General features: G+C 34.3%; 2 protein-coding genes across 3 annotated transcripts; both read right to left on the reverse strand.

Moving 5' to 3' along the window:
* Positions 1-680: 680 nt before the first annotated feature.
* On the reverse strand, positions 681-11512 carry LOC113783331 (DDB1- and CUL4-associated factor 4). 2 transcript variants are annotated; one of them, XM_027329434.1, is made up of 13 exons: positions 11274-11512; positions 11039-11181; positions 9269-9409; positions 8542-8672; positions 7636-7851; positions 7071-7240; positions 6205-6305; positions 4298-4423; positions 3603-3658; positions 3461-3518; positions 1813-1933; positions 1628-1738; positions 681-1267 (listed from the first exon to the last, which is right to left on the reverse strand). In XM_027329434.1, the coding sequence occupies exons 1-13, from the start codon at positions 11281-11283 to the stop codon at positions 1173-1175; spliced, it is 1479 nt and encodes a 492-aa protein (XP_027185235.1). In that variant the 5' UTR covers positions 11284-11512; the 3' UTR covers positions 681-1172. The 2 variants fall into 2 exon arrangements, with proteins under 2 accessions (XP_027185235.1, XP_027185234.1); XM_027329433.1 differs by having other exon boundaries at positions 681-1285.
* A 4125-nt stretch (positions 11513-15637) lies between these two features.
* LOC113782080 (transcription factor MYB14-like) lies at positions 15638-16901 on the reverse strand. The gene is made up of 2 exons (XM_027327991.1): positions 16772-16901; positions 15638-16503 (listed from the first exon to the last, which is right to left on the reverse strand). Exons 1-2 carry the CDS (start codon positions 16899-16901, stop codon positions 15638-15640), a joined length of 996 nt encoding a protein of 331 aa, XP_027183792.1.
* Positions 16902-17880: the final 979 nt, after the last annotated feature.

Here is a 17880-nt window from a genome sequence, read left to right on the forward strand (position 1 = left end):
TGGAAATAAATGTATTTTTAACCATTCAGCTTCATGAAAAACTTCTAGATCCAAAATTTACCTACTTTGCAAATCTGTTTTAGAAAAATCTTTATGTACTTATGCACATACATGCCCTGTTTCAATTAAAAACAGAAAAGTTCATTTACCCAGTATCCCAAAAACAAACGCTTCTAAGATAGTAGATTGCTAGACATAAATTCCGTCTTTCACAAACAATGGTTAGGCCAATCAAGCAATTTAGCAATTCATGCTTTTCTTTTTGGGATAACCATTGAAATAATGTCCCAAATCATTTTCCTCAGAGGAAAACAAAAATGTTTTGATAAATATCCAAGAAGAAGAAGTTCATACTGTTTGATTCCCTAGAGAGAAAGTCCACCAGCACAGCTCTGACTTTGGGAGCTGCATCAGTGATTCAGTTTTAAACAGTCTAAAAGGAACATTAAAGCTACAAAAATAGAACAGCAATTACTTCCATGCTCCCAATTAACATAAATGGCAGACAAAACAGACTTCCTTTTCTCTTTTCCCATGAAAAGAAAATGCACTACATCATCTTAGAATAAAAACCTATTGATCAAACACTTCCCCTGCTATATTAGTAATATTGTTATAATTCTACTACATTTGACATGTGTTGCAATAGCAGAAGAAACTAAAGAGAAGAGTCACTTTCTATAATCTATCTATTCATGTCCTTATTAAATAGTTTCATTATGCTACAAAAAAATATTGTTATAAGTCTACTACATTTGACATCTGTTACAACAGCAGAAGCAACTAAAGAGAGGAGTCACTTTCTATAATCTATCTCTTCATGTCTTAAAATAGTTTCATTATGCTACAAAAAAATATATTTCTTTCCTTTTCTTCCTTTACAGCCCAACTTTCCTCCAGAAAATAAAGCTAAAACTATGCATACCAATTTACAGTTCTATGCAGGGATGATGATGAATTCTACATAAAAAAAAAAAAGCTGCAATATTAGCTTGAATCTATTTGAATTTCAAGCTAATAGAAAAACCAGCTTGGTTGAGCAGTTGAGCACACAGGAGGTCCTTGTAGCTTTGTCCCAAGCTTTGCTGACAATTGCAACCTTGAAGCAGTTCTATCTTTCTAGGAACCTAAGCCACAACACTACACAGATACGACCACTGAACGAGTACCATTCAGCACCAATCCATGTAAAAAAGCCCTTCACGAGATCCAATCCACACCCCCCATTCATGTTTCTGCCAGTAATCTTGGTCATCTTGTAATTCACCTGGTGTTCTTGCAAGATCTATCAGTGAGTCCCAAAAGAGTTAATCAGAATCCAGTCAATATGTATGTATGTGTACATTCACAGGTAGGCACAAGTGTATATGTATCTAAATCACATAACATACACACACACACAGATTATACCAGTATTTACTCAAATAACAGATTACACACAGATTATACTTTTGGATGAAGCAAGAAGTCAGTACAAACCTCTCTTTTGCTTAAAGTTTATTAAAGTTGTGTACCTCTATTTGAAATCTACAATCTAAGATTGTCAACTTTAAAATTCTACTGCCACCAAATAATGATTGTTAGAAATTTAAAAAACAGCAAAATTTTGAGGATAAGTTGGCAGTACCTGCAGGTTTTGCCCAACAGACAACTGAAGGCACTGAACTCATGAATCGATTCTCAAAAAGCATTTCCGCAGATTTGATACTCCAAAGCCGCATTTTGCAGTCCTCACCACCTAACAAGAAGACCTTAAAATTTTTTATTTCAAAATTCATAATAAAAAATATGCACACGTTTAAAACCAATCACCTGACATAACAAATCTCTCTGTTGGGTCTACTCCAAGTTGTATGCGAGTATGAGAATTAACATATCCTTCATAAGATTGAACAGCACCTTTTTGGATCAGACGTTGATCATAAAGCTTGATCTAAAAAGAAAGAAGACAGTGCAATATAAATTCTAATTTGCCTTGGAGAAGCAATTAGCACAAAAACATTTCAATAATTCAGGAAAATAAGGTTAAATTTAATAATTAAAACCTGACGAACAAATGAGGATGTAGACCAAAAGCAATGATATCCCATTTTCACAAGAAACAACTCCATCCTTGTGTAGAAACAGGCAAATTGATTTCAGAAGAAAATCATGATGAACATAGACCGAGCAGCTTCCACAGTACAAACAGAAAACTTCTCATAGACATGGCAATAGTCCCAGGCGTTCCAAACTGAATGGCTTTCCATTCATATCAAAATCAAAGCCTAGTTAACTGAATTGGTGGACAAAGTGATGAACAGTTATTGCGTTCTTTAAATTTGTAGACATAGTGAAGCAACGTGCAACTATGCATAAGGTCTCTACAAATTGTTTTAATTGTCCTTCCTTAAAAAATATAGCACTGGAGCTAAACCGGATATGTAGTTTAGGATGAAAGGAGATCAACTACAATGGCATATTGAATTAACCAGTCAAATCACCGATAGGATGAATGGCGTGGAAGAAATTAACCCTTACAAGGACCAAACATGAGAACAAGAAGAATGGTTAGGGGAGAAAAATGGGTTCTGCAGACATGATTATAACATCACAGAGACCAGTTGTTTTGTGCTCATCCATCCATTCAAAACTCTTGCATAATCTCTTAATTGTGTGTAAAGGACTCATAGTGAATCTAAAGGACAGAAGCCAAAAAGCTTACCACTGGAAGTTGGCAGAAGATTAAGCCAGAATTATAAATGTGACCTAATCCAAATTAGTACAACTTGGAGATACCATATTTTAATAGCTTCTCCATTGAAGTCTTTCCCATGTAAGTCCAAGGTTATCACATCAAGTTTATGATTAGCTACTGCAATCTATATGCATCAATAATTAAATTTAAATGGGCAAGGGTTTCAAATTTTCTTTCACCAAAAGGAGCCCAAGCAAGAACCTAAGAAGGCAAAACAAAAAGCATATTTGTTGCCATTGTAGGGTTTCATATTTGCTACAAGTGTTGAGCCCTGTTCATACTGTTTTCACAGAAAATACCCCTGACCTATTGCCAGGCAACAAGAAGTTAGATAGAGGGAGAATGAAACATGGATGTTTTGTATCCTGGTCATATGTTGCAACACATTATTCTACATGCATCTTTGTGAAGAAAGTTGGACTGAAATATCAAATCTCAGGCTTCATGCAAAATTCAAATATAACATTTAAAAATCAAGTTTAAGATATTGAAAACTTATAATTCTCAAAGAACATATTTTGTATTATAATTCCAACATGATGGAATTATGACAGAAATTTTTTTTTTTTATTTTGCCTCATGTAAAATGAGCATATTGTATGAGACACTAATTGATGTTCTCGGACTATCAAAGCAAATAAGGCTAAGTATTGCATGGTATTCAAGAGATTCCAAAAATGAGCAAAAAAAAATAGAATGCTGCAATTCAGAACAAATACCAACCGATCCATCCATGGAGCTTGCCAGAAAGTATTGATCATAGAGCATCAGTGACTTCAAGCTACATTCACAGGAAAAACAGCAGTTTGTTAAACATTATGAGTAGAAGAAACAAACCAGAAAATTTTCCAGAAGGGCAACTAACCAAGCGATAGATGATGGCATTGATATCTTAGGAGGGTAATGCGCATTCCTTTGGAGCTGCAAAGGCACGTTTGTAACTTTCACCAACTCTCCAAAAACTAATACTCGTATGAAAGCTATAAAACCCGGAAATTACATTTCAAGGTATGAAACAAAATGCATAAAGATTAGTTACATGTGGGAAAAGGAGTATGCAACTGGACTATGGGTTGTGCAAGATTTAAGGAGCACAAAAGTTTTTAAAAAGAAGAAATTTAAGGTAGTGTGAAAGAATTATCTTTCTGGGGTCTCTTTAACTCATAGTAAAGTAGTCAAATCAACTTCCATGCAGGACATACATCTCATTGTCCTGTATATATGCTAGATTTTGCAGTTGAATTGTAAGTAGATACAATAAGTTAACATATTATTTTAAAAGTTATCCAGTCTAGAAAATATGCGAAAGAAAATTGCTGTCACTTTTTTTCAATATTATGTCTAGCGACACATTTCCTGACATAATAACATAAATCTAAAAATATTCAAGTGGCTCATAAAACATCTCTATAATCGTTTTGACTCAATTCTCAGGTTGTAAATTGGCTATAGCTTCATTGGGTGATCTGTTATCCTTAACATCTCTCAACTATGTTTGTGTGTTTCTCAGTTGTCAGGCTAGAGTACAGAAAGAAGACATTCTACATTAGTGCATTCAACCTTTGGTCTTGAAGAATCGTGATGAGCATTGGGATTTCGATGTTGAGAAGCAAAATCTTGACATTTCTGACGAGCATCAACTGTCAAAATTGCTCCGTTGCGGAGGCCACATAAAATGATGTTTCCCTGAAAAGAGAAAACAAAAGCCTCTAAAAGTATTAGAGAACCGCAATTGGAATATATGGAAACAACTAACCAAGCACATTGTCCATACTTCTGAAGCAAATGAGGAAAATATTCAATTTCATTCTTTCTTATGCATGCATAAAGTTGTTTTGGAGACCAGGTCATCTTACAATAAGGTTGCAGGCAAAGGATGCAAAAAATAATGGCACCACATTGATCATCTTTACAAGGAGGCATATGGTGAAATGATTTCAAAAACCACAAAAGGTAACAAGCTGAAACAGTGAGTGGACCTATACTAAAGGTGAAATACTTCTTCCATCCATTTCATAATTACATTTAAAGTCATTTGAATAAAGAGAAAAATTATACTAGAAAGAAATGGGTATAGTGCAGAATATGCAGAATCTAATCCTCCTAAATCCTACTAAACAAAAGGGTTAAAATAACTTCCCTATTCCACTTAAAAAAAAAAAAAAAAGAAACTCCCTATTCCACTACTGAAGACAAAAAGAAAAATAATAAAATGATGTACTAAAACAGTTTAACTGGTAAAATCTCACATCTTAAAGTTCTCCAGTTGATGTCAATCATAATTATCCACAACATGATTGCATTCCTGTCAGTTCTCCTGCCTAAGCCCAGCAACACTCAAATCTAGTGTACAAACAATTCCATATAACAGAATAACTGAATGGTTAAATCTACTTCTCACGAAAAAATCTACCCAAAAGATTTCATAATCTTCTACCCATAGTATTGTAAACAGTAGACAATACATAATTATTAAAGACAAGACGAAGGAAAAACAAGACTTAGTGCTTGGAGAAGTTATTGACACAGTGAAAGCAAACCATCTAGATTTTTTCCAGCAATTGCAAAAATGAAAGCAATCAAGATTTGGCAAATGATATCTTCTACATGTGGAATATCAGGGGTTGCATCTACTGTAGCTTGGCATAAACTAGTCTGGTCAGAGAGTTTAATCCCAGAGTTTGCTTTCATTTTCAGGCTTTTATTCCAAAAAGGCTCACTATGCAAGATAGACTCCAGATCTGAGGAGATCAATCTGATGATACATGTATGCTATGTAATAAATATTTTTTTTTGTCTTTTGTCTGATTGAAAATGTTGTTCAGAGCTGGCCTACTGAGCTTTGCTGGTTTAGAGAGCACTTTAATCAAAATATATTTGCATGTTAGAAACATGCAAAAGCTCTCATTAGCTGTTCCAGTTTACCACAGTTGGAGGGCCAGAAACATGATTACGTTCAGAACTAAAACTGTTTTTGCTCTTACCATTCTTGGAAGTGCAGTAATGCATGTCAGAGAGGTACATTTAGAAGTATATAACTAGGATATGGCTATGGAATGGAGCTCTTATTAAAAAACTGGCGTATCGTTACTGATTGCTACATAATTTTGAAGTAGCAAAGTAGGCAGATCTATCTGTATTGACGAGATAATATGCACCTCAACACTGATGTTTAATAAATCTCCTACCCAAAAAAAAAGGAAGAACCTAACGGATCACTATGCTTAGGAAGGATGTAACGGGCAGCTTCTTAAATTTCATAGGCCATGTAATTACTTCACAATTCTTTGAGAAGTGGCTAATATGATATCTATGCCACCATTAACTTGATAAAGTTCATGCATCACAATTCTTTAAGAAGTGGCAAATATGATCTATTCCACTATCAAATCGATATAAAGGCCATGCGATGAGAGCAACTACTTCATTATGCATCTAAGAAAAAGCCATTAATCAATTCAAATTACCGGATTATCAAGTTGTAGCGATAAAACGTCACTTTTACAGTGCAAAACCTGTGATGCCACTCGAGATTCTACGTTTACTAAGAAAGCTCCACGATTGGCGCCTGTAGCAAAAAGGAAAGAAGTATTACTCCAACAAACATATGTATTTACATGTCATACATCAATAAATACTGCTATGGCAATATGTCTTGCATAAGAAGCCAATAATAAGTGAAATTGCCCATGGGGTGAAGGATACAAGTTACTCCACTTATGCAAAGACAATATAAAAGACAATTACATAACATTTGTTTAAGCAGACAGGGAAAAACTTTACTGGTGAATAAAGAAAATACTTTGCTGCAAATCATCAAGATATTGAGGAACTCTCCAGAAGTAAGGGACAAAGATCATCAAAGAATAACAGAAAACTCAGGCCACACTAATGTCAAAAACAATGTCAAAAGGAGTTTTCTCTATAAAATGCATTCTGGTTTATGCTATAGTGCTTGATGTCTACATATTACCTATGAAGAATTCATTCCACAAAAGCAGAAATATGAAATAGATTACATGGGCTTCTTTTTTTTCGTTTTCTTTCCCTCATTATAACCATTTGTGGATAGGAATAAAAATTGATGTTCAAGCGGAATTCGATTGTGCTTATATTGAAGCCAAAGATTTGACCAGAATAAAAGTAAAGGATGAAAATAGAGAATTTTTATAACACATTATGTGGAAAGAAAAGAAAACAGATGATCTTGCTAAATGCATTCTTGATGGATGTGAGGTAACTAATTTTGTAAACTAAGCATTTCACACTGCAACAGATAGAAACGTTGTAAAGTAAACAAGTTCTCAATCAAAGATCAAGTCTTAGAAATTACCAATCGCTACTTTATCCCCATTATAGCTGCAATCTGCATCCCAAATTGTACTTTCAAAAGAAGCAAGCCGACGAAGAGATTCTGAAGTGCTTGAGTAATATCCTAATGGTGCAGCCACATCCATAATGTATGCCACTCCACGAGATTCTCCAGAACCCATAGTAGTTATTCTTAGGTTTATTTGTCAAGGAGTACACATGCAACAAAAAATTATACTGCTGTTTAAGTTCTAAGCATCTAAACAAGATAAGCTCCTGGATTGATGTACTTGCAAATTAAAAAAAGCATCAACTAGTGGTGGTTAGTCTGGACTACAAAGAAACAAACAGACCAAAGAAATGAGCATCCCACAGAGAAAATTTGTGAATTGCTCAACATAACAGCAACATATAAAATGAAGTTAACAATGGAGATCCTGCAGCAAAACACATTACCTATCGTAAAACAGCTGAGATCAACCGCCTTAGGAGTACCTAAGAGTTACCAGTAAGACAAAGACCAGAACTGTCACCCCAGAAATACTCACACAAACTCCAATGAATATCTAAAAGTTTTCAAAGGATACAAAACATTCCTTGTCAAAGCCCCGTCAACTGGCATCCGCAACATCTTGATGCAAGTTATGTCAGAACCCATAAAGATTGAAGCATGAACAGGCATGCATAAATTATGCGGTGCTATGCATTCGGTTTGCTGCACCTTGTTGACAGGCCATACTGGCTCCGGAGAACATTCGATCTCATAATCAAATTCTTGTTCAACATTTCCAACTAGGAAAAGACTGGAAAAAAAAAAAGGTCCCCAAATCAACACATTAAGGAGCACTTTGTAACAATTCCCAATAAATGCTTGAATGTTTCCTGAACAGTAATATTTCAAAGGAATCCTTACATTGTAAATGGCAAACAACTAAGCGTTGTGAAAGTTCAATACCAGAGTATTGTCAACATATTTGGCAAGCATAGAGTCGCCTGAGTAGGTCTTACACATGGCAATATAAAAAAGCAAGATGGGTGATCAGCTTTCTTTGACCAATGTCTACAGGTTTCTGTGGCCTATAATGGTCTAGTTCTCTTCAGTCATATATATGAAAAGCCCATACAGCCACACTAGTCTATGTTTTGGGATTTCAGACACAAAACTAGAATCACTACCTGATTATCTGTAGAACTCAAGATTCTTTCTCCCCTTTCACTTCCTCTTTTCTTTATTTACTCCATCTATCAGTATTTCTCTCAACTAATTCATCTTAAATTTCAATTTGTACGCAGAAATACCTCACTTCCTTTTGTTCATTTTCCCATTAAGCAATGTGCTCCTGAAAAGAGCCTTCCATGCCTACTGGTCGTCAGTGTCTCATCAATAGGCACATAATTCTCAAAAATGTAGGGGAATGCAAAACCCAAAAGACTATTCATTAATTTGTTAAATAAGTAAACAAATCCAATTCAACATTCAATGTCAAAGATACCTCAATGTACCGTTTAGACCACCAGCCAATAATATATCAGTTTCCAATGTGCCAGCTGGCGTGTCAATATCAATATTCATCTGTTGCACCACGTTGTCAACCTTCTTTTGGGTCTGACCATACTTCCATATCTAAATGCATAGGAAAACAAGAGAATATGGATAAAGAATCTCATAGCTCTTGTTTGACAGGGGAAAAAAACAAGAAAGAAAGTATAGCAGTTTCCAGAATTTTAAAACTTATTAAGTAATTAATACATAACAAGTTTCTCTCTAATGAATAACTTCGTTATTGACACATTAAGAATATGTTCCCTACTCTTTTCAAACAGTCAGAAGTTAAACAACAAGAAAGCACATCTTCTTAGTTTCTTTATGAGGTTTAAAATTATTTCTGATGTGTCACTTCAGTTACTGCACTGTAAATGGAAAGCAGTAAAGACCATAAGAGATTAATTGATTCATTAAAACTTATCTTTAGTAGGAAAGAATCATTGTAATTGAGCAAGCAGGGATGAAGAAAGCAAATACACATGCACACCACTACGATATCATATGGTAAACATTCTCCATCAAGTCAACTGAATACACAAATGTGCAACACTGACAATAACTCTAAATCTAAGGTGCAAATCATTTCACCATTCATGTCTAGTTTTATCCAACCTCATGGTGATTGGAAATGGTATGTAAAAATCTCTATTGATAACTGACTTGGAGAAGCATACCAGAGGTTGTGATGCTTGTTTATTTTGGCATGTAGTTTGAAAATTAAATTTCCCTTTTCTGGAAGGGATTATGTTGCCGCACAGCTCCCTGAACTGAAGTATCTTACTCCTACTTTTCATCCAACTCTGTGTCCTTCTAGCCTGAACAGATAAATAAACAACTTATATCACAGAACAGAATCCGAAAACACAAACAAAAGAGTAAGAAAAAAAAAAGCAGCATTTTAAGCAACTCAGATATACTAATAATAGGAGAAAATAAATCAAAAGAAGAAGCTTATCAGTCCACCTATTGATTTGCAGGTTAACTCATAGCTATGCATCTAGTTCGTTGGATTCCCATCACTGATATTCTAAATAACAACTGAGAAAGCATAATGACATCTAAGCTAGAGAGAAAAAAAAATCATTGCATGTTGGTGATATCACCAACTTTCATGAAAAAAAAAAAAAAAAAAAACCTTGAATCTCCCTTTCTATTTACAAATTAATCGGAATCGGAAGGTGATCAATATATTCATAAGTTGCCCCAATCTACAGGCTATATGCCATTAGCTGCCAACCAACATTGTCACACTTCCCTTGAGACATTCCAATACATTACACTTTCTTGGAACATTTCCACAACTAAGTACAGATAAAAAGCAAATTTCCAAATCCTCAAAGTTTGGAAGCAATTGGTCACTCGTGATATTCTCAAGATGTGATTAAGAACAAAAGTTAAAAGAAAATAATGTACAATATGAAAAAAAAAAAATCCAGAAACAATCCGCTTCATAAGCAAACTTAACACATTGTAAAATTTCATTTAAGAAAAGGATACATATGGAAAAACTGTGTTCTCTACACTATGAAGTGTAATTCAAAGTGCACATTTAATTTTTTTTTTTGAAGTAACATGATTGCATATATGCTCATATACTCCAGTATAAGTTAAATTTTATAAAATAGAAACTTATGTACATGGTCACATAGTAGGTTAGCTTTTCCATTTCAGTACTATGTATAATAACAGGCTATCTACCATTTTGAAGCCTTTATATGTAAGTGATAATCAACTAGATACATGTCCCAATTAAATTTGTCTTCAACATGACATACTCCGTCTTGGAAAAGATGGTGTCTTTAAATCTGATAAACTCTTTCAAACTCACACTTACCAGCTTGCTACATTACATTCACCTTCAACCAGACCTCACAATCACCATTTTGAACAAGGCAATATAGCAAAACAAAAGCAGCACCAAGAAAGAACAATCCATGTAGGAGCTCTGAGATTCTAGTCATAAATTGAAATGCTAACAATCACATCAACAACAGTAATTGAACCAGGAAAAAAAGGTGTTCGACAAAGCAGTTTTTAACTGCTCGATGCTTGTAAAACCTCCTTCAAAAGCTAAACTCTTCCTTTCTTCCCAAAGCAAGCTTAAAAAGTCGTGGATTCAATAACGAGACAAAAATTTAAATTGCAAGAACATCATTGCTTTTTTTTTTTTTATCAAGTCTCGTTTGACAATTAAACAGTAAAATCTCCAGCTTTCCCTTTTGATTTACGGATTTGACTACAAAAAAAAAAGGGAAAGGAAATGAATAACACAACTCCAACTGCCAACTTCCGTTATAGCAGCAATCAAATTCTCAACCAAACTTTTCTCAGAACCAAACAAGGAAAAGCAAGAAATTTAGAATGTACTAACAGAAAATGAGCAAGCCCTTAAAACGATAAACCAAAAAAAAGGCTTCTTCACATAAACCAGGAAAAAAATTTACCTGGTCCGATTCTGAGGCTGGTTTTTGAGATTTGTCAGCAGAAGAAGAAGACTCTGATTTCCGCTTTCGAGAAGACCCAGGAATTGGACCACGCGTAGGGAAGAACCTTTTCTTCTCCTCATCATAGTAATACCCCACAATTTCTGTAGAATTAATTGTACACAAATCAAATTCATTTCAATGCACAAGAATCATTAGCTTAATTCGAATTAGTAATCAGTAGGGAAGAGAAAACCTCTGGCCATTCTCGATGAAGCCCAGCAAGAAGCCTGGTTGTCTTTCTCTGTGTGCGAGTGAATATGAACTTGTGTGTGTTTTTGCCGCTTCCAACGTTGTACTTAGTCTGACCAGCTGACTCAAGAGTCAAGACAACTCCGCCACAAGACAACAACACCAACGTTACTATCTAAGGGGAAGGAGAACGGTGAAGTTTTGCCAGGTGGCCACCGCCCAGGAAAGCCTATGGATCCTCTGTCTTTTCCGGTCTACCGAAATTTGAAAGTGGAAAGATGACTCACGATTTCATAAACAGGCATATTTAGAGCATTTTCTTTTCACGCCTTCTCAGGGTAAGCAACTTAAAAAGGCATAAAGGCGTGTACAAGACAATGGGTTGATTATATGCTTAGGATTATGAATTATGAATATACCCTTCAAAGGCCACGCCTTCTTCCAAAACTATCTCCCTAAGATGTACCCACACATTAACATAATTCGTATTAGTTAAAAGTTAACCTTATATTGTCACGATTGGATGTATGATTTATAACTTAAGATATATTAAAAAAAAAAGTCAATCTATGGGCACCTGTTAACATATATTTTAGTTGTTAGAATTTTAGAAATAGAAGACTAATTAGGGAAAACGTATAAATGTATGGAAATTAATTTGGAAAAATGTATAAATGTAAGAGAAAATAGTAATTGTTATTATTTATATATATGGGGTAGGTTAGGTGATTTGTAAGTATGTTAACGATACCCATAAGGCACCTGTTAGGAAAACCCTTGAAAAAAAAAAGGAAATCATGAGACGAGTCATGACCTTATAGTAACCTAATTACAAATAAGAAGTGGCGTGGCAATCTAATCCCTATTAATTGTGTTGAGCTTAGATCTTTGGGATATGTTGGACTACCTTTAGTACGAGCCCAAATAAGGTGACAAAGGTTGAAGTAAGAGAATTATTTTGGAGGGTCGTTGAAGTAAGAGTTTATTGCTACGATTAGGACTGTCAATGGGGCCGGACTAACCCGAACTTGGCTCGTTTGGCCCCAAAAAAAGTCCCATTAACCCAACTTTTTAGTGAGTCGATTTGAGATTGAGCCTAAAAATAAGTCTGAATTAAATATGAGCCGAGTTTGGATCTCATTAGACTCAAATCCGACATAGACCCGACCATTTAATTATCTATATATATGTCTGATATTTATATTTTGATATTGTGTATAATTATATATCCAAATATATTATTACTAAATATTAAATATAGATAAATTACAAAACACAAAAATATATCTGAAGACTCTTCTACCAGTTTTCTTGAGAGTCAATATTAGTAATGCATAACTGAATATCTAACTTTTCTTATTGGTTGAGTAAATTTTTATGTTGGCATAATATTGGTTGATTTTTTTTTTGTCTAGAAACACAAATCATCAACCATGTTTAGATTCAAATCAAAAGGTTATAAAGAAGTTTCAACCTTTGAAAATGTATTAGCTTATGACCGCATGTTTTATTACTATTTTTCATGTATTTTGAATGAATTAGATAAAAATATTGTTGAAAAATTTTTGGTCTATATACTTTTTAAAAATATTACTTGTTCATATTTAGTTTTAATATTGCAGTCTTGTAAATGTTAAATTGGTTTTACAACTTAATAGTTATAGTAATTATATTAAGAAAATTAAGGAGTAATAAGTGAGTTTGGGCTAAACTCGAATAAGACTCACAATCCGAATATTAATTATGTGAGTTGAGTATGAGTTTCACATTTATTAATTCGAAACTCATTGCCCAAACCTTGAAGATGTTACAAATTAAATGAGTTGAGATTGAGCTTATGAAAACCCGGTTCATTAGGTCCGATTGATAGGTCTAGCCACGATAATCCTCTCCTTAACAAAATATTTTCAAACTAATGCAGTTTCAAAATTTATTCCCCTGTTAATCTACTTGTTGCCATGATGTGGACTTCAAATAAGAAAATCTAATCACGCTTAAGCTTTTCCTGTTATCTTTTTTTTTTTTGAGAGGTACAATCCCCATTAAAATGTTAATAACTACTTTTAGGAGCTTAATTGCTAATTCACATTAGATGAATCCACAATTATTTTTAATAGTTCAAAATTTACCACTTGTATACACACTCTAAAGTGAATAAAAGTTCTTCTCTATTTATTATTGATTGTCTACATTGAGGAATTTCTTAATATATTTGGAAATATCTTAAATAGTCATAATAACTTAAAAAAATTTCTTGCCATGTGTATGATGAAACGCCATATAGATAAACTAAAAATCTTTGGAGATCTATTCTATTAATTCATGATTTTTCACTCTTAGAATGCACAATGATAACTCTTCCAAATGTCGACTATCAACTAACCTTGGTGTTAATTTTTGTGCTAATTATGACTTGCTTAAATTCTCTATAGTGAGACAAAAAATACAAGATTTTTTTTTGTCATTTCTTTTTTCCTTTAAAATGGAACTTTTATAGTACTGATTAAATGATGATCATTATCTTGAACTACTTACTAGTGTGTTATACTATCTGAGTTTTCCCAAACTTCTTGAAATGTATAAAGTCAACAGTTCATCATCATTTATGTTATTGCATATAACAACTTATAAAGAAAGAAATTTGTGATATAACAATCAAGAACAATGCTAAGGAGTTGTCAGAAGATAGGACATAATATGTGACATGGATTTGCTGTTTGTTGCCATAAGAGTACACAAGAGCAGATATGTTGTTATTGTTTTCATAAAAGGGGTAAATTTTCTTTGCAAAACTACTGCCATTAAAGGGATAATTGATAATTTTAAAGCATTAATTAATATGGATTTATTTTCCTTTCTTAGTTTGCCTATAGTGTGCCTGTAGAGCACCAAATATATAGAAAAAGAATTATACAAAATAAGAAAGAAACTAATTACAATTTATTCTTTTCTTTTGATGGAGAGCCTACTTGGCAATAAATCGATTGACAAGGGAATAAAATCTTTCCGATTGACAAGGGAATAAAATCTGAAAGAGTATTACTTTGGAATTATTTTCTAAGTAGATTTGCTTTTAAAGGATGCATCGTAGTTTAGGTCCAAAGTTACGACTATGGATTTTTTGGGGCAGGCCTGTACCCCAACAAAGAAATTTTTGAACAAGGTCAATATTCAGGATCCAAAATCCATGCCTTATGTTGACAATTAATTAGACTCACCAAATGAAACTTTTGCTAGGCAAACAGCTTGTAGTTTGTGACGATTTTGAATAGGTTAATGCAGGAAGTGACAATTGACAATTTTTTTTTAAAAAAAAACAAAGAAACTTGTAGTTTATGATGGTTTACACCCCAAAATTAATGGAAACACCTGTATATATAGTTATTTTATTTTATAATTTTGTTTTACGAACTTGCAGAACTCATATTATCCTACTCTACAGTTTACAGAGAAATTTTAGTTCCCTTTCGGGGGCTAACTTGCCTTTTACAGGCATATTTCTTTTTTTTTTTCTGAGTGTAAGCGGGAAGTTTTGAATTCAATTTTTTATTTATAATCTCTCTCACTTTACGATCCAACCCACCGTGGTATATTTCAATATCTCCCACTGAATGCCGATATTCCTTATACAGCCACGTTTACTTTACGTTTGAATATGTTTTGTCTCCTAAATTTAGGTAATATTGCAATATTTTAGCAACTCAACATGGAGATGCCCATCAACTCAGCTTTAGCCATGCTCATGTACCATAATATTCCGCCCTACCAACTTTAGAGTGACTGTTATGTACTGAAATCCAAATTGGATCGGCCCTCTATTCTCTCTTTTGTAGGTTGGATTACACATAAGCAGAAGTGACTGGAAGAAAGATTCCAAGAAAAAGACTAAAGCAATCTTGTTTAACAGAATAATATTATGATCTGCAGGTTAATAGGATCGGGCGATTGTAATGCAATCTGCTAACTGACTAGCTAGTTTCTTAATTTGGATGTAACAATGAGATTTCGTAAAGGTGCCAAACCGTAGAAATTGATTACTAATTAGTACACAAAAGTCAAAAACATATATTAATGAAGTTAATTAGAAGGAGGTAGAAAGCATTTAAGCACTTTTACAAATTGTAAAAGCTTTGGTTGCTTTGGTCAGCAGCCCATTAGCACATGGCTGCAGAAGTCCACATGGTTAGAAGGTTCATACTTCACAACATAAAGAATTGTCAAAATGTGATATAACCAGTATATCAGAAATTTAGAATCAGCACTAACTCTAGCTATGATCTGAAAGAGATCTGTTGCCCTTTGATGCTTGTGAAGACAGTATATAGCACGCAAAAAAGTAAAAAATTGAAATGATTTTGTACAAAATGTCTAACAATCCCATGCAAGTTGATCCATTGAATTCACATTACAATACATTCCAGGAGGAACTAGAGCCGAATCCATGAACTCAAAGTCGATGTTAGAGCTATCAAATCCATTCTCTGCATTCTGACAACCATTAAACTCGTGATTACTCACTCGGTACACCTTTTCTTGATCAGTACTGACCTTTTCCGGCTGCTGCTGCTGCTGCGGCGGAGCGTGATCGAAGCATGGCTCAAAACCATTACCCCACATGCAATTCTCAGCTAAAATCCCAAACCCTGATGAAGGTAAAGAAGAAGTTGAAATTGGAGTGCTTTCCATAGAAGAACAGCTAGAAAACTCCATCATAGATTGCTGATGAGAACTGTGAGTTCCATGGTCAGTCCATGCAAGATTACTAGGGTTTTGGAACTCAAATGTTGTTATGGATGATGCTCCGTTTAATGCGGATGAATTAATGTATGAACTCGGGAGAGACAACGTCGATTTTGCATCGATGATTTCTTTGTTTCCTGGTGAAGTATCCATGGTGAAAACTGAACCTGATTCTTGATGATGAGAGTTGAGTTTGCTTATAGTATTACCATTGTTCTTGGCTTTGGTTTGATGAGGAGACAGGAGATTATGAGTATTGGGGTCTAATCCTTGAGCAATGAGCTTCTTCTTGATCACAGAATTCCAGAAGTTCTTGACCTCATTATCAGTTCTTCCAGGCAAATGTTTGGCTATCTGTGCCCATCTGTTGCCTAAAATCCTATGAACATCAATAATTGTCCTCTCTTCTTGTTCAGTAAAAGAACCCCTTTTAAGATCTGGCCTCAAGTAATTAATCCACCTTAATCTACAACTCTTCCCACACCTTTGTAGCCCTGCAACAACATTCCATCATTAGGAACCAGAAGGGCCAGAAGCTGGAGAGGAACGAGAACAGGAAAAGCCCAAAAAAAGGAAAAAAGAAAGAGAGAACTGAACCATTGTTCTAAGACGAGGAACAAAAACTAATATTAAACTTCAAATTGTATTCGATTCTCAACCAAGAAACCAAATTTCTTTGACCAGTTAGTCAGAAGTGAAAAGAAAAACTATCTACATCTGCACGAATAAAGATGCAAAGCATATATAAAGGTCAAATTAAACCTGCAAGTTTCGGAACAGAACTCCAACAGCCATGGCCGTGGGCAGTTATGTGTTTAACGAGCTTCTCATCTTCTTCAGGAGACCATAAGCCCCTCTTGACTTTCTGTTTGCTGCAGCAGTGATGGCCCATGTCTTCCTCCAGTATTACTACTAGACCTACTCTTCCTCCTTCACCACCACACTCATTAGTACAAGTCATCATCATTTATATATGGTCGGATGCATCAGGCCCTTTTATTTTCTTCTCAAATTAATCATACTTCTACTACTAGTATTGCTAGTGCTACTGGTACTAGAGAAATATTACATCTTACTTTTCTACAACACAGAGTTTTCTCCAAATATTAGCTAAGTTATACGTGCGTAAAATAGGTGAAGTGTACGACATATCATGATATAATAATATAATACTCTATTAATCAACATGTTTATCAAGAGAGAGAGAGAGAGAGAGAGAGAGAGAGAGAGAGAGAGAGAGAGGGAACTGTGCTGGAATATTAACTTGGGGTTTACTCATAAAAGGACCACAGGGTCTCATTGAGTGCTATATCAGCTTCAAATCCTTGTCCTTCAACCATTGATCTCAACTTGATTGACACTCTTCTTTAATCAAGGATTTTATTACAAATAAAACCCTCATAGCTGTGCTAGTGGTGGTACATGATGCACAAAACCTTTACTATTTTTCTAAAATTTCTTTGCTCTCAGGCTGTACTATATATGCAAAAAAGACATGTCCCTTTAAACAAGTTACTCATCTTAGCGATTCCTAGGGTAAAACGATAAATTAATAGGGTGATAACAATAACAATAATGACTGATATAATCCCACATTTCCCTTACACTTGGAGTCAACATCTAGCTTTTATTTCACTTCTATATACTCAATTGTACATGTTTTAATGGTCACAAAACTCTATTCAAGACATAATTTAAAAAGGGATACAAGAAATTTTTTTTTTTTTTTTGGTAATAACAAGTCGCGTGTAATTCAAAAAGGAATGGAAAAAGAAAAAAGGAAAAAGAGATTGTAGAAAATATTTAATTGTCGACAGTCTACACTGGTTAATTTGATCTACCTTTTAGGTTGCCGTATGTAATGAGGAATT

This window comes from Coffea eugenioides, chromosome 9 (genome assembly GCF_003713205.1).
Source record: "Coffea eugenioides isolate CCC68of chromosome 9, Ceug_1.0, whole genome shotgun sequence".
In the NCBI taxonomy this organism is placed as follows: Eukaryota; Viridiplantae; Streptophyta; class Magnoliopsida; order Gentianales; family Rubiaceae; genus Coffea; species Coffea eugenioides.

Excerpts from the sequence above, each read along its gene's own strand:
- LOC113783331 (XM_027329433.1), bottom strand. Across the intron at positions 8,673-9,268 it reads AACAAGCATCACAACCTCTG|ATATGGAAGTATGGTCAGAC; the intron begins GTATGCTTCTCC and ends CTATGCATTTAG. Across the intron at positions 7,852-8,541 it reads GGTCTAAACGGTACATTGAG|TCTTTTCCTAGTTGGAAATG; the intron begins GTATCTTTGACA and ends TTTTTTTTCCAG.
- LOC113782080 (XM_027327991.1), bottom strand. The coding sequence starts at position 16,901 with ATGGGCCATCACTGCTGCAGCAAACAGAAAGTCAAGAGGGGCTTATGG. Across the intron at positions 16,504-16,771 it reads TTCTGTTCCGAAACTTGCAG|GGCTACAAAGGTGTGGGAAG; the intron begins GTTTAATTTGAC and ends ATGTTGTTGCAG.